Source organism: Magnolia sinica, unplaced genomic scaffold (genome assembly GCF_029962835.1).
Source record: "Magnolia sinica isolate HGM2019 unplaced genomic scaffold, MsV1 ctg293, whole genome shotgun sequence".
In the NCBI taxonomy this organism is placed as follows: Eukaryota; Viridiplantae; Streptophyta; class Magnoliopsida; order Magnoliales; family Magnoliaceae; genus Magnolia; species Magnolia sinica.
The window spans coordinates 1-17,001 of record NW_026682804.1 but is presented as its reverse complement, the minus strand read 5'-3'; the positions used below and the strand labels follow the sequence as shown (position 1 = coordinate 17,001).

Here is a 17,001-nt window from a genome sequence, read left to right as displayed (position 1 = left end):
CAACTCCCTCACCTAAACCTAAACCTAAACTTGAAAACCAAAACCTAAACCCGATCCCGAACCTGAACCCGATTTCCTAAACCTAAACCTTAACCTATTCTCAATTCCCTAGACCAATTGCTTATAACCTAAACCGAAAGCTAAACTTATACCTTAACCTAAACCTATAACATATAACCTAAATCAAAACCACCTTTCCTTAAACCTTAACCTAAACCTATAATCTATAACCTAAATCAAAACCAAAACCAAACATAAACCTAAACCTAAACCTATAACCTATAACCTAAACCTAAACTTAAAACCTAATGTATTCTCAAATCCCTAAACCTAAACCTACACCTAATCCTAATCTCAAGTCCCTAACCTTAACCTAAACCTAAACTTGATAACCCAAACCTAAACCCGATCCTGAACCCAAACCCGATTTCCTAAACCTAAACCTTAACCTATTCTCAATTCCCTAAACCTATTGCTTATAACCTAAACCGAAACCAAAACCTATACCTTAACCTAAACCTAAACCTAAACCTATAACCTATAACCTAAACATAAACCTAAAACCTAAATATAAACCTTAACCTAAACCTTAACCTAAACCTATAACCTATAGCCTTAACCTAAACCTGTAACCTATAGCCTTAACCTAAACCTAAAACCTAAATGTATTCTCAAATCCCTAAACCTAAACCTAATCCTAATCTCAACTCCCTCACCTAAACCTAAACCTAAACTTGAAAACCAAAACCTAAACCGATCCCGAACCCAAACCCGATTTCCTAAACCTAAACCTTAACCTATTCTCAATTCCTTAAACCAATTGCTTATAACATAAACCGAAACCTAAACTTATACCTTAACCTAAACCTATAACCTATAACCTAAACATAAACCTAAAACCTAAATGTATTCTTAAATCCCTAAACCTAAACCTACACCTAATCCTAATCTCAACTCCCTAACCTAAACCTAAACCTGAACTTGAAAATTCAAACCTAAACTCGAACCGAACCTGAACCCAAACCTAAACCCAAACCCGAACCTGAACCTGATTTCCTAAACCTAAACCTTAACCTATTCTCAATTCCCTAAACCTATAGCTTATAACCTAAACTTAAACCTAAACCGTAACCTAAACCTAAACCTAAACCTGTAACCTATAACGTAAACCTAAACCCAAAACCTAAATGTATTTTCATATTCTTAAACCTAAATCTAAACCTTAACCTAAACCTTAACCTAAACCTATAACCTATAACCTTAACCTAAACCTAAAACCTAAATGTATTCTCAAATCCCTAAACCTAAACCTATACCTAATCCTAATCTCAACTCCCTAACCTAAACCTAAACCTAAACTTGAAAACTCAAACCTAAACCCGATCCCAAACCCGAACCCGATTTCCTCAACCTAAACCTTAACCTATTCTCAATTCTCTAAACCCATTGCTTATAACCTAAACCGAAACCTGAACCTATACCTTAACCTAAGCCTATAACCTATAACCTAAACAAAAACCTATAAACTAAATGTATTCTCAAATCCCTAAACCTTAACCTACACCTAATCCTAATCTCAACTCTCCAACCTAAACCTAAACCTAAACTTGAAAACTCAAACCTAAACCCGAACCCGATTTCCTAAACCTAAACCTTAATGTATTCTCAAATCCCTAAACCTAAACCTACACCTAATCCTAATCTCAACTCCCTAACCTAAACCTAAACCTAAACTTGAAAACCAAAACCTAAACCCGATCCCGAACCCGATTTCCTAAACCTAAACCTACACCTAATCCTAATCTCAACTCCCTAACCTAAATCTAAACCTAAACTTGAAAACCAAAACCTAAACTCGATCCCGAACCCGATTTCCTAAACCTAAACCTTAACCTATTCTCAATTTCCTAAACCTAAACCTTAACCTAAACCTAAAACCTAAATGTATTCTCGAATCCCTAAACCTAAACCTACACCTAATCCTAATCTCAACTCCCTAACCTAAACCTAAACCTAAACTTGAAAACCCAAACCTAAACCCGATCTCGAACCCGAACCCGATTTCCTAAACCTAAACCTTAACCTATTCTCAATTCCCTAAACTTTTATCTTGTAACCTAAACCTAAAACCTATTGCTTATAAGCTAAACCTAAACCTAAACCTAAACCTTAACCCAAACCTAAATGTATTCTCAAATCCCTAAACCTAAACCTACACCTAATCTTAATCTCAACTCCCTAATCCAAACCTAAACCCGATCTCGAACCTGAACTCGATTTCCTAAACCTAAACGTTAACCTGTAACCTAACATAAACTAAAACCTATTACCTGCACTTATAACCTAAACATAAGCCTAAAACCTAAACCTAAACCTAAACCTACACCTAATCCTAATCTCAACTCCCTAACCTAAACTTAAACTTAAACTTGATAACCCAAACCTAAACCCGATCCCGAACTCGGACCTGATTTCCTAAACCTAAACCTTAACCTTAACCTTAACCTATTCTTAATTCCCTAAAGCTATAACCTATATACTATAACCTATAACTAAAACCTAAACCTTAACCTAAACCTATAACCTAAGCCTAAACCTTAACCTAAACCTAAACCTATAACCTATAACCTAAACCTATAACCTATAACCTAAAACCTAATCCTAAACCTAAACCTAAAACCTAACACCTAATACCTAAAACCTAAACCTATTTTAATGTTCAGTTTTATTTTTAAAAAGTGCTCACTTTTTTGGAAGAAGTATATGCAATTCTTCATGATTCTAAATTATAATGTTTTGTTGGTTTAATATTTTTTTTTCAGGTGAAAGATAGAAAATTGTTGCTGATTTTTTTTCTTTTTTTAGTCATGATGTTAAACTTATATGTATTTATGTGTGGATGAATGTAATGTGGATAAGATTACTTGTGTTTGGATGAATGTAATTTATGTTGGATTTACGTAGTTTGGGTTTAGATGGATGTAGTTTATGTTTGGATGAATGTAGTTTATGTTGGATTTAGTTTTAGGTTTAGATGAATGTGAATGTGAATATGATGAAATATATTATATAACAGGTGTATATCAGGAAGAATATGATGATGTAACAGGTGTATATTGACCCTCTTATAAGGGACGGTCAATGACAGTCCTTTTTAAGGACGGTCTGTGGCCGTCCTTTGAAGGCCCATAAGAGACGGACCATGACAGTCCTTTTTAAGGACGGTCTATGACCGTCTTTAAAAAGGACGGTCAATGGCCGTCCTCTAAAGGCCCATCAGAGACGGTTTACAACAGTCTTTTTTAAGGACGGTCCATGACCGTCCTTTTTAAGGACGGTCGATGGCTGTCCTTTAAAGGCTCATAAGAGACTGTCCGAGACCGTCCTTTTTAAGGACGGTTCACGACCGTCCTTTTTTAGGACGGTCCATGACCGTCCTTTTTTCGTGAATAAAAATGACGGTTTTCGACCGTCCTTTAAGTAATACGACACGTCAAAATTTGACGGCCCTTGCGATGGTCCATGACCGTCCTTTTTGGTCATTTGAGACGGTTTTGGACCGTCCTTTTTTCACAGTTTTGGCGTAGTGTATATTTGTGTGTGTTAAATGGTTTGCCGCCGGCCTAATGGGAACTTCCCATGAGGTCAAGTTGTGTGTCTACCGTGAAGAGTGTTGAATATCTACTCCAACAGTCAGATGCACCATTCCATAGTGGGCTTTGGGCTTAAAATTATTTCAATCCACAACTTTGTGGGCCACACCATATACAAAAGTAGTTGAGAGGGGTTACCCTCCCATTAAAACATTCATAATCATTTGTTGGGCCCGCCGATACGTGGTTTACAAATCTAACCAATCCATTATGTGTGTCCCACTTGGATGAGGACATATCAAGTTTCAGATGCATCCAAATTTTAGGTAGGCCCCACCAAGTGCTTCTATATGTTTTAAACATGTCTTCACATGATTTTAAATGGTATGGCCCACTTGAGTTCCGTATACGGCTGACCCATCAAATGCACGGTTTTGATGTTCAACACACATCACGGTGGGGCCTACACAACTCGACCGTATAGAACCATTTCCTATATATATATATATATATATATATATATATATATATATATATATATATATATATATATATATGATGTTTTATTTAAACCAACCTGATTTAAATGATTTTAAACTCGCAAGTATACGAATCAGATGTAGATATGGTACGTATTACGAGATCATTCCCACGAGGACTGGTTGTCACAATTCAAAATTAAAGACTCTTCTTAACTAATCCAACAAATATTTGAGATAGAAATTGAGTAAACTAAATAAAAATCAATGGAAAAATAACCGAGAATAATAAGAAAAATTCAATCAAGGAGAAGACTAGGACTTTCGAATCCACCCCTAATTATCATAAACCTTATTCTGCCTGTTGATTCACCCTAATTCAGATTGATATCTAAAATAAATAAAGCGCACTCTATGTCCTTGGTCGGGCACACAGAATGTATAATTCCTTAAAGCATATGGATTACATCTTTCCATCCATGGTCAGGCATGAAGAGATGTAGATTCCTGTTTCTTCCTCTATAGGAACCTGTTCATGGTCAGACACAAGCACCTAAAATAGTAATCCAAACAACGTCCAGAACTAGACTTTGGTTGAGCTCTTAGAATGGAGGAGTACGGATATTTCAATTAAGCACAGTAGAGAAAGAAACAAACCAATCAAATTCAGATGAAATCAACACTTACAAGAGTCATTCAAATTAGGGGCTTCATCTCAGCCCTAGCTAGAAGATTAACAATCCATGAATTCAAATAAAAAGAAAGAAAAATAAAATTGATATAAAGAAAACATCTCTCTCTTTTCTTCTCTTTTCTTCTCTTTTCTCTCATTTCTTCTCTTTTCTTCTCTTTTCTCTCCTTTCTTCTCTTTTCTCTCCTTTTTTCTCCTCTGGATCTCTTCCTCCTCCTCTCTTATAGCAGTGTAGGCGGTGGAGAGACGTGCTGGAACGTGTACAAAGAGTCGGTGGAACGTTCTTTACGCACCAGCGTGTGTAACTTCTTTACGCAGCCCAGTTTCAGACGCAAAAACCACACATCTTTCCTTGCTCAGTTACCAAATAAATATCGTCCCTTAGGACATTTTCCAGTCATCTATATGATGGACGGATCAGATCTTTCATCTGATCAAGTATGGTGGGCCAAAACCGCTGCAAAAATCGGACAGCGTCCGGCGCGGGTAAGCAGGGTATGCGGATTCCATCCGCTGTGGTGCTGGTAGGACCCACTTCGATGTTATTTTGATAAATCCAATCCGTCCATTGGATGCAGGACGGAATTTCGACCGAGAATGAACTGTTTTCACTGTCTGCTGGTGCGGCCCACGTGATTTTAAACCTACCATTCATTCTTCTTTTGAACGGTTGAAAAATCAATCCTCATTCTCTTTTTCAACTCTGTCAACTAGGCTTGGATGAGAGGGGCCCAGGGATTCTGATGGACAGTTCGGATTGTCCGTTAGAACAATGTGTGGAGCCCACAACAGGGGACCGCAAGTCCCTGTTTCACGACAGAAGCAAAACGGAACTTTCCATTTGAAGTCGGTGGTGTCAGATGACCCATGATCGAGTTCTGATTATAAATCCATGCCGTCCATTGTAATCTACTCGAAATTTCAGTTGGAAATGACTACTTTTGGATAGCTTTTAATGCGGTCCACCTGATTTCCTGCTCTACCGTCCGTTCTGCCTTTGATGATGGAGATCATGTGATCGCACGAAATGAGGCCGAAATTCCACCTAGGCGATGGTCTTCCCTACCTAAGAGGCACAATGGACGGTTCAGATCTTGTTATATGATTATTATTGGGCCCCACTATTGAAACCGACGCCGGACGGCGTTTAACACTGTCGCGTTAATGGAAATTTCCATTTTTTTGTATTTCGTCGGTCAGCGCCTGCTGACCGACCTTGAATGTATGGGTGCACTGCTAGTGTGCGTCCGCACTGTGTGCATGCAGTGCACATGTGAGATCCATCATGATGTATGCACCAAATCTCCTCCATCCATATGGTTCTCCATATAATTTAAAGTGTTGATACCAAAGATGGGGCACATGTAGCTTGCAGGTGGACCCCAAGCGGGAAATTAATGGGCTGATCTGGCCGTTGGGCCACTTCTCGAGATATCCAATGGTTGAAATTTAATATGTACGGTTTATTTATGGCCTCCAGGCCATGTATGAAGTTTCGAGTCAATCGGATGACAGAAACCATGTGATCTTGCATTCTGGACCATTTTTGGGCCTTTTTAACTTGAACGGCTTGATTTCCTCGGATCCCTGGCATGTGAATTCTTCAGTATTAGTTTCCTTGAGTGCGTCCCTTGCTCTGGTGACTTCGGAGTGTCAAATTCATGCTTGTAGTACTCTTTTTCCATCAACGCTCCTGATTTCATCCTGCAACAAAAATATAATTAAAATACTCCGTTATACATTATCATGTACGTAAAATTAGGTAATAATTGGGGTCTGATATGTAATATTCGACCCTCATCAATATATATATATATATATATATATATATATATATATATATATATATATGGGAAAAGGTACTATACGCTCAACCCTAATACACCTTCCATAAGGTCGAGAACTGGCAGCACATTATTGGTTGAATGGTAAAAATTTTAAACAACGGGGAGATTTTATAGGAAACCGAAGAAACACAGCGTGGATTAGATACTAAAATAGCTAGAAACGTTATTGAAGTGACATCACCAAGTTCCATAGGCCCCACCATGATGTATGTTTTATATCCACACCTTTCATCCATTTGGAGAGATTATTTTAGGACAATATGCAAAGAATGAGTTAAATCCAAAGCTCAAGTGCATCCAACATAGAAAACAGTGGGGATAGTGAGGCCCACCATTGAAAACTTCTAAAGGCCACGACAGTTTTAGATCAAGCTGATATTTGTGTTTTCTCTTATTTCATGTCTTTTTTAACTTTTGAACAAGTTGGATTTCAAATAAACATTATGGTGGGCCTTGTGATAGTTTCAATGCTGGGAATCACTTTCCCCACTGTTTTCTTTGGTGGGTCCACTACAGATTTGTATCTACCTCATTCTTTGACTCATGCCCTAAAATGATATTTCAAAATGGATGGACGGTCTGGATACAACACATCATCATAGTGGGGCTCACAGAACTTGGTGATGTAGCTTCAGTAGCCAACTCGCCACTCAACTGTGCATACATCTACTACCAGATTAAAAGGGGAAGCGAATTGGCTAGTGTACCTCACCCAGCTGTATAGCTGCTTTATCAACGTTAGCAAGTTTTTTTGTCTAATCATGAGGTATGTGTTATATATATCCAAACCGTCCATCCATTTGGTGAGCTCATTTTAAGGCTTCGAACTAAAAATAAGACAGATCTAACTATCAATTGGACCACACTGCAAAAAGCAGTGTGAGATTGCACGTCTACCATTGAAACCCTTTTTGGGTCACAGAAGTTTTGGATCAGTATGAAATTTTTTTTTCCTCTTCATTCAGGTCTTTTTGACCTTATGAACAGATTGGATAGAAAATAAACGTTATAGTAGGCCCTACAAATTTTTCAACGGTGAAAATCATTATCTTCGCTGCTATTTGTGGTGTGGTCCAGATGATCTTTGGATATTATTCATTTTTTGAATAATGCTCTAAAATGATCTCTAAAAATAGATGAACCGTGTAGATATAATAAATACATCAGTGTGGGCCCATGTAATTTTGATCTCCTTTAAACCGTTCGTACAACTTGGAGCCGGAGGAGCATCAGTGCTCGTCACGGATTGCATCCTACCACCTCCCGGACGAAATCGGATTGCGTACTGAGTTACTCGGTACGCTCTTATCGTACTGAGTAAACTCTATTGGGCCCACCGTGAATTCACATGGTTTATCCACGTCGTCCATCCGTTTTTCCAGATCATTTAAGGGGTTGAGCTCAAAATTGAAGTATAAAAAAAGCTCAAGTAGACCATACCACAGGAAATAGTGGAAGTATTGATTTTCATCGTTGAAACCTTTCTAAGGCCCCAGTGATGTTTATTTGTCATCCAAACTTACCATAAGATCACACGGAATGGATGAAGGGAAATCACAAATATCAGTTGATCTAAAACTTCTGTGGCCCCCCAAGAACTTTTCAATGGTAGACTTCAATTCACACCATTTCGGGTGGTGTGGTCCACTTGAGATTTGGATATGCTTAATATTTGGGTTAAAGCCATAAATTTATATGATAAAACAGATGGACGGAGTTGATACAATGCATGAATGACGGTGGGCCCCAAAGTGTTTACTCAGTATGCTTAGCATATTGAGTTACTCGGTACGCAATCCCCTTCCCTCCTGGACGGTAATCCGTCCGGGCAGGGCTCTGTGGGGCCCAACGTGATGTAAGTGTTTTATATCCATGCCGTTCAATGATTTTCTCATATCATTTTAATACGTGAATCAAAAAATGAGGCAAGTCCAAGGCTTAAGTCGACCACAAGGTGGGGATTGAACGTCCACCATTAAAAACATCTTACGAGCTGGAGAAGTTCCGGATCAAGCTGATATTTGTGTTTTCATTTCATCCACGTCTACATGACCTTATGAATAGGTTGGATGGTAAAAATTCAATAACAACTTATTTTTTCTTACAAAACCATTACAGTGCGCCCTACGAGTTTGTAACGGTAGAAATTCAATAACAAATGTTTTCCCATGGTGTGGTCCATCTGAGATTTAGATATAACTTATTTTTGGTGTAAATTCCTTAAATTATATTTCAAAATGGATGGACGGCATGGATAGAAAATATACATCATGGTGGGGCCCACGGAACTTGGTGATGTCGCTTCAATAACGTTTCTAGCTATTTTAGTATCTAATACACGCCGTGTTTCTTCGGTTTCCTATAAAATCTCCCGTTGTTTAAAATTTTTACCATTCGACGAATAATGTGTTGCCAGCTCTCGACCTTATGGAAGGTATAATACGGTCGAGCGTATAGTACCTTTTCCATATATATACACGGAAACGCTCACCTGCGAACCAATTCGTACCTATTACATACGAACTTTTTTGAGAACCCATCATACGTGATGTGGATCCAAAATCTGAACCATTCATTCGAAGCAGCACCTCGTGAAACCTCTCAGGACCAAGTTTTACTTCGATCTAAAACTTTGATAGGCCATGAAAAATTAAAACAGTTTCCTCCCTTGATTTGTATTTCTCTTTGTTATGGCCCACTAGATTTTTAGATCAGGGTGAAAATTTCTCACAGTAGGTTTCATGGGATTCCGCATCACATGGACCGTTCAGATTAGACACCCATGACACGTGTGCAAAGGTGCGCACGTGCGTAGGTGCGCAGGGGAGCACGACTCTATATATATATATATATATATATATATATATATATGTATATATATATATATACATATATATATATATATATATATATATATTTCACACACCCATGGACTCAGTGTTCTCCTGGAATTTCACCACCTATGGATACTCAAACCCTTGACCGTGTGTTGAAACTCCTGAGAGTTTGCCACCCAAGCAAAAGTAAGGATCCAAAATTTGCATTTCATACAGAGAAATGCTCACCTGCGCACCAGTTCACACCCATCATATGTGATGTGAATCCAAAATTTGATCGGTCCATGTGAAGCAGCACCTCATGAAACCCCCGAGCCTAAGTTTTACTTTGATCCAAAACTTTGGTAGGCCATGAAAAATGAAAACAATTTCCTCCCTTGATTTGCATTTCTCTTTGCTATAGCCCACCAGAATTTTTGATCAAGGTGAAAATTTATCCCTTGGGGTTTCATGAGATTCCGCATCACATGGACCGTTCAAATTAGACACCCATGACATGTGTGTAAAGGTGCGCATGTGCGTAGGTGCGCACGTGAGCGTGTGTGTGTGTATATTGATCAGAGATTTTGCGATAACACTCTAAAATGATCGGGAAAAAAAGATGAACGGCGTGGATACAAAGTACATACATCAAGATAGGCCCCACGGTAAGGGCCACACCGTTTTGGGTGACTCCGAGGTCTCACCTAATCCGCTCCCGTTTTACACGTCCGGATCCTCTGTTTGCCAATTAGATTGTAACGACCACAATTTTGCTAGTTGACGCAAACAGAGCATCCGTATTCGTTTTACACGTATCAGCCGTCGCTACAGCGAGTCGTTTTGGCACTAACCTCACACGTTATGAAACACGTGTGCATGGTGAATTCTTAGTTGCACGACGGATGCAGTACCAACTCCCATTGATAAATATACATAGGTTACAACACAAAACACACCACCGCGCGCAACATATTGCCCTTTGTTTTTGTTTCTTTTTCTGTAACCCTCCCATCCTAACAATTAAGAGGATGGAGCTTCGACATTTACGTTCACGGCCATTTTGGTCATTAATCCTCTTAGCCTTCCTTCTCCTATCCATGAACTGCATTGGAATCGGATCCCCCGTCTTAAGAAACGAGACGGATAGACTGGCCTTGGTCTCATTCAAGGATCTGATATCTGAAGATCCATTCGGGTTCTTCAACTCTTGGAACGATTCCCTCCATTTCTGCAACTGGGAAGGAGTCACATGCAGTCGACGTCATCCTCAAAGGGTCACCTCCTTGAATCTTGTGTCCACCAGATTGGTGGGGTCCATATCACCTCGCGTATCAAACCTCACTTTCCTCAGGAGTATCAACCTCTCGCGTAACAGCTTCCATGGCGAAATCCCACCTGAAATCGGCCTTCTCTTCCGGCTTCGGCATCTTGATCTTAGTTATAATGGGCTGCAAGGAGAAATCCCTGAGAACCTGTCCAACTGCACAGAAATCAGATCCATCCTTTTACAGTATAACAAGCTCGAGGGAAGTATTCCTGTCAAGCTTTGCTCTCTGTCAAAGCTCATGTCGTTGAATCTTGGTCGTAACAATCTCATCAACAACATTCCACCACCAATCGGGAACCTCTCGTCTCTTGTTTCTCTCAACTTAATTGATAATATTTTAGAAGGAAGCATTCCAAATAATTTAGGCCAGCTAATGAAGTTACAATTTCTTCGGATCTCCTTAAATAAACTGTCGGGTCTGATCCCACCATCGCTTTACAACCTCTCATCCATCGTTGGTTTCTCAGTGGCAGCTAACCAACTTTATGGAAACATTCCAGCCAGTTTGGGTCTCACCCTTCCTAATGTCAAACATATTTTACTAGGAAAAAATGCATTTACGGGATCGATACCAGTTACATTACCCAATGCTTCAGGACTTGTTAATGTTGATTTTTCTTCTAGTTATTTTAGTGGACCCTTGCCTGAAAATTTGGGAAGACTGCATGATCTTCGTCTTCTAAATATAGCTGTTAATAAGTTTGGAGGTGGAGAAGGTGACAATGACTTGAGTTTCCTCACTTCTTTAACTAATTGTAGCCGTTTGGAATTTTTAGATGCATCTGGCAATCAGCTAAGAGGAACACTACCAGACACCATCGTCAATCTATCTACCCACCTAACAATATTAGGTTTAGGAGGAAACCCGATATATGGAAGCATCCCAACAGATATTAGCAATCTCTTCAACTTAAATCGTCTAGGTATATTTGAGAGCTCTGTCATGGGTACCATTCCTATTGGTGTTGGGAAGCTTCAAAATTTGCAAGGTTTGTATTTGTACAGCAACAGACTTTCTGGACGAATTCCATCCTCCATTGGCAATATCACTCGATTGGTTATACTAGCTTTAAATGGAAATCGTTTGCATGGAAGAATCCCTTCGAGTCTTGGAAACTGCCGTCATCTTCAAGCATTAGCCCTCCTTGCAAATGAGCTCAACGATACCATTCCAAAAGAGGTTCTAAGTATTCCTTCCCTGATCGAACTTCATATATATGATAATTCTTTGGTCGGATCTTTACCGTTGGAAGTGGGTAATATGGAACAACTTCAAGAACTACATGCTGCTAACAACAAATTGATGGGTGAAATTCCTAGCGAGCTAGGAAATTGTCTGAAACTGGAAATCCTTAATTTGAGCAATAATTTCTTTCAAGGAGCCATTCCTCTGGGTTTGAAGAACTTAAAAAGTATTAAACTGCTAGATCTTTCTCATAATAACTTGTCTGGGCATATTCCAGTTACTCTAGAGAAATTTCCGATCCTGGAATACTTGGATTTGTCATCCAATGATCTTGATGGTGAAGTCCCACAGCAAGGGATTTTCAAAAATTCCAGTGCATTTTCACTTCTTGGAAACAAGAGGCTTTGTGGAGGTATCCCACAATTACAGCTGCCTGCGTGCCTGAAGAAAGATTCTAAGAAACATGGAAGGTCTATTTCTCTTACAGTAATATTCTCAGTGATCGGTGCAGTTTTAGGTTTGATTCTTTTATCATCTATCTTTGTTACTCTTTATCGGGCGAGAAGAAAGGCCAGCAAGAACCCTTTGCCTGCATCTTTCCTAGAGAGTAAATACTTAAATGTTTCTTACAAGGATCTCTTTAAAGCAACTGGCGAGTTCTCTTCAGATAATTTGATTGGCGAGGGAAGTTATGGTTCTGTATATAAAGGAATTCTAGATCGAGATGAAACACTTGTTGCAGTGAAAGTTCTCAATCTTCATCAAAGAGGAGCTTCAAGGAGTTTCCTAGCTGAATGTGAAGCCTTGAGAAATATCCGGCACCGGAATCTAGTTAAAATCATAACTGCTTGCTCAAGCATCGATTTTAAAGGCGATGATTTCAAAGCTCTATTGTTTGAGTACATGCCTAATGGGAGTCTAGAGAAATGGTTGCATCCAAATGTACATGGGCAATATGAAATGCGGAGCTTGAACGTTATTCAAAGATTAGATATAGCCATTGATGTCGCCTCTGCATTGGAGTATCTTCATCACCATTGCAGGACACCGGTCGTTCATCGCGATCTAAAACCAAGCAATGTTCTACTGGACAATGACATGTGCGCCCATGTGGGCGATTTTGGATTAGCAAGGTTCCTTTCTAATGCTGCCAGTAATACCTCTCAAGATCAAACCAGCACAACTGGTATCAGGGGATCTGTTGGCTATATTCCTCCAGGTAACAATTTCATGCTTTTTCTTTGTTCTTTAATCTTTTCTTCTTCTGTTTTTTAATGCTTTCCAAATATTTTTAAATATGAAGCTTGAATTGTCACTTCTTTTTATTGCTTGTGGTGTAGCTAATGTTGTTATAGTGGCTATAGTAAGAATACACAGTAAGAAATGAACCATTTCTCATAAATAACAACAACAGTAATGTCGGCCTGTTTCCGAGCCACTGAAAAATGAGTTCATCTTATTTTAGTTAATATTAATTAGGTGCTGGAGATTATATATATTGTTGGCTATCATGACTATTTTTAATCCCTGTGAAAAACCCTGATTATATAAATTGAGATGGACTCAGCTTTTCAGTGGATACCAAACACACCCTAAAACTCTCAGAATAAATCATTTGTATGAAACTCCTAGTAAGAATGAAGCATTGGAGGATGGAAAATTCATTTTAGTATTTTTATTTTTATTTTTTCTAATTTGAGTTAAGATAATTTTCAACTAACGGTGCATGGAACAGTTTTGCATACAAGGTCAATGGATAAGTAATTAGTACTAATTGTTTGTAGTAGGACTAATTTGTTAGTTATACCTGGATAACTTCATGCTTCAAAAGTTTAAAATTAATACGATGATTGTTTCCTATGCTATAATGATTGTCACTTGTGTTAGGTCAAAAACTAATCCCTATTTTTATTTAATTGTTGGAATTCATGAAACCTTTATATCTCGAAAATTCGAGATGTGTAAATGACAGAGTATGGAATGGGCGGAAAGGCGTCTACAAATGGAGATGTCTACAGTTATGGTATCCTTCTTTTAGAGATGTTCACAGGAAAAATACCAACCGATGACATGTTTAAAGATGATCTAAGCCTCCATCAATTTGTTAAGATGGCTTTACCTGATCAGGTGATGGAGATTGTAGACCCGCGACTGCTCGAAGACGTTCAAGCACTGACCAATGGAGAACGACAACACATTGCAAGGACTAAAATGAGAGAGTCTTTGGCTTCTGTGGCCAAAATTGGCATCACATGTTCTGTAGAATCTCCAAACGAGCGGATGCAAATGAGAGAGATTGTCAAAGAAATGCATGCAATAAGGGACTTATATCTTGGGCATGGGATTCACCCAGATCAGCAAAATAGGGAACGATTGTTGGGTGACAGTTCATCGTATCTTAGTCATTATTAACAAGTTGTGGCTAGTCATGGAGTGGAAGATACAATAGGTGTGAATTGAGCTGCTAATCCCACTAAGGGTTAAGTGAAGTTTGTATGCATCCAGCGGCTGTTGGGTGGTGTTAAGTCGTTTCTTTCTATGTTTTGATCTTCTCTGTGGTTTTCGGTATGTGTTTGCTTTGTTTAGTGATTGTGTAGTGGAGGGGTTAGTTGGTTTGGCACCCCTTCGTAGATGTAAATTGTTTTTTTCTTTTTTCCATATCAATAAAATTACAAGTAGTGTGCTCCTACTCCCACCTTTCAGGGAAAAGAAAAAGAAGAAGAGAAGATACTTAGTAGTTGAAATTTGCACTATGAGTTTGTTTTAGTTTTTCACATTTGTGTTCCTCATCTCTTAGAGATGCTTGGAAAAGGATTGTCTTGTATTGGAAACGATTTTCCCACCAAAAATAATTATGGAACGAAAGAAATGAGTAGAAAATTGAAGTGGCTAATGATCTTGATCGCATGATCCCATGCTAAAGATCGTATTGGTAGCTTGGTTCCGATATCTCAACATGATTGATTAATGTACGGTTAAAAATAAAATGATCCAGTTGTTCGCAATCTCATATTCAGGGATTCAATCCCTCAATATGAGGTAGAAGATCTGGACCATCTGTTCTGTAGTGGACTCATCGCCTCTGAGGTTTGGGATTTGCATTTGCAAAGGAACCAGTCCATCGCCCAGAGATTGGTATTCTGGACATTTAGAGCGAAAAAACTCTACCATTTTCCAGGTTCTAAGAGGTCTGGCTCCCAGTCTTATTGTATGGGAGATATGGCTGTGGTGAAATGCTTGTAGGTTCGAGGAAAAGAAATTCTCCACATCAGCAGCAATAGCAAAAGTCTCCCCTTTTAGAATTTGCGACTCTGGAAAAGCTGGGGATAAAAGGAAACTTTGGGACAGCTAAGATAGACTTTTTTTTTGCCTCCCACAACTGCTATAGCTTCGTTTCAAAAAATGTGGCGGAAGCCCAAGCTATGGTAGATGGGCTTAGGTTTTGTGAAAATTTAGGCCTAAGCTAACATCCTTGTAGAGTTCGACTCCAAAATGACCTAAAATGGGATTCCTTTGTCCCTGTGTGGGACCCATTGGCTGACCATGCCCCAAAATGCTCTCAGCTTGGAAAATTCTAGTGACCGATATTAGATGTTTTTAAGTCGAACATGGACTGGAGTGTTGGTGTATTTTGTTTCTTCATTGTCTCCATATGTTATATCCATACCATCCATCCATTTTGTGAGATCATTTTAATATAAGGACCAAAATTGAGGCAGATCCAAAACTCAAGTGGACCACACCACAGAAAGACTGGCCTGTTGGCCTAATTCAATCATCACAAGTGGACCACCATTATACAAAAAGAATGGATGGTTCAAGGACACTTTTGAGCGGACGCTGCTTAGCTGCAACCTGGAACCAGAGATCGGACGGGACCCTGACGTGTGTATTGTATATCCATGCCATTCATCCATTTTTCCAGCTTATTTTAGGACATAGCCTCAAAAATTAAGTAGCTATAAATTTCAGGTCGACCACACCACAGGAAACAGTGTTCATTGATTATTAAAAGCTTTTTTGTGGCCCACAAAAGTTTTTGATCAAGCTGATATTTGTGTTTTCACTTCATCGAGGTCTGTGTGATCTTACTAACAGGATGGATGGCAAATAATCATTACCATTGGACGTTAACAAGTTTTTAATTGTGAGCGTTCAATAAGCACTGTTTCCTGTGGCGTGGTCCTCCCAAGATTTTTATTTCTTCATTTTTTGAATCATGCCCTAAAATAAGCCGGAAAAAGGATTGCCGGTGTATATAGACAATGCATGCATTGAAGTAGGCGCCACCTTCGCATCCCTTGTGAGCAGTTCCCATTCTTAGTGCACGCGTTGTAGGAAGGTGCTGGGTGGCTCTGGGTCAGGGGTCAGTGATAGAAATGTTTATATGTTGGGACATATCGTTATCATCGTAGGCAGAGGATTTAAGAGGGGAAAAAAAAAAAATTTAAATTTAAGATTTGGCTATTTCTAGCCTTGATCATTTAAATAAGATAGAGCCTTTTCAACCCGGATGGGCCAGCCACATTTTGGAGGGAACTAGCTCCGGCTCTGGCCCAGCCCATTGCCACACCTACCTATAGCCCAAAAATCTCCTAGATCGGAAGATCTTACCAGTCAATACCGCAGCCAAAGCAATATATATAGAGAGAGAGAGTCATGCTCACCTGGCACCTGCGCACCTTCTTAAGTGAGCACTCATGTGCACTTTTGCACACGTGTCATGGGCACAAAATCAGAATGGTCCATGTGATGCGGCACCTCATGAAACCTTCACGGCCCAAAGCCCAACCTTCAACCTGATCCAAAAATCTGAAGGGCATAACAAAGAGAGGCATATAAAGGGAGATAACTATTTCCTTTTGCCATGGCTCACCAGAGTTTTGGAAAAGTTGAGCCCTGAGAAAGTTGAGCCCTGAGGTGCTTCATGGGATGGTGCATTACATGCATTGTTCAGATTTTGCGCTCACATCAAGTATAAAAAAATGCTCACAAGTTCTTATAAGAACTGGTATAGTTGATACACACACATAGGTACACACCTTTGCACACGTGTCAT

At 39.2% G+C, this 17,001-nt stretch overlaps 1 protein-coding gene across 1 annotated transcript; it reads left to right on the top strand.

Moving 5' to 3' along the window:
• Positions 1-10,457: 10,457 nt before the first annotated feature.
• Positions 10,458-14,540, top strand: LOC131236208 (probable LRR receptor-like serine/threonine-protein kinase At3g47570). The gene is made up of 2 exons (XM_058233342.1): positions 10,458-13,161; positions 13,915-14,540. Exons 1-2 carry the CDS (start codon positions 10,458-10,460, stop codon positions 14,352-14,354), a joined length of 3,144 nt encoding a protein of 1,047 aa, XP_058089325.1. The 3' UTR covers positions 14,355-14,540.
• The last annotated feature ends 2,461 nt before the right edge of the window (positions 14,541-17,001 follow it).

Coding starts and splice junctions, on each gene's coding strand:
- LOC131236208 (XM_058233342.1), top strand. CDS start 10,458: ATGGAGCTTCGACATTTACGTTCACGGCCATTTTGGTCATTAATCCTC. Junction 13,162..13,914: donor TGTTGGCTATATTCCTCCAG/GTAACAATTTCA, acceptor TGTAAATGACAG/AGTATGGAATGGGCGGAAAG.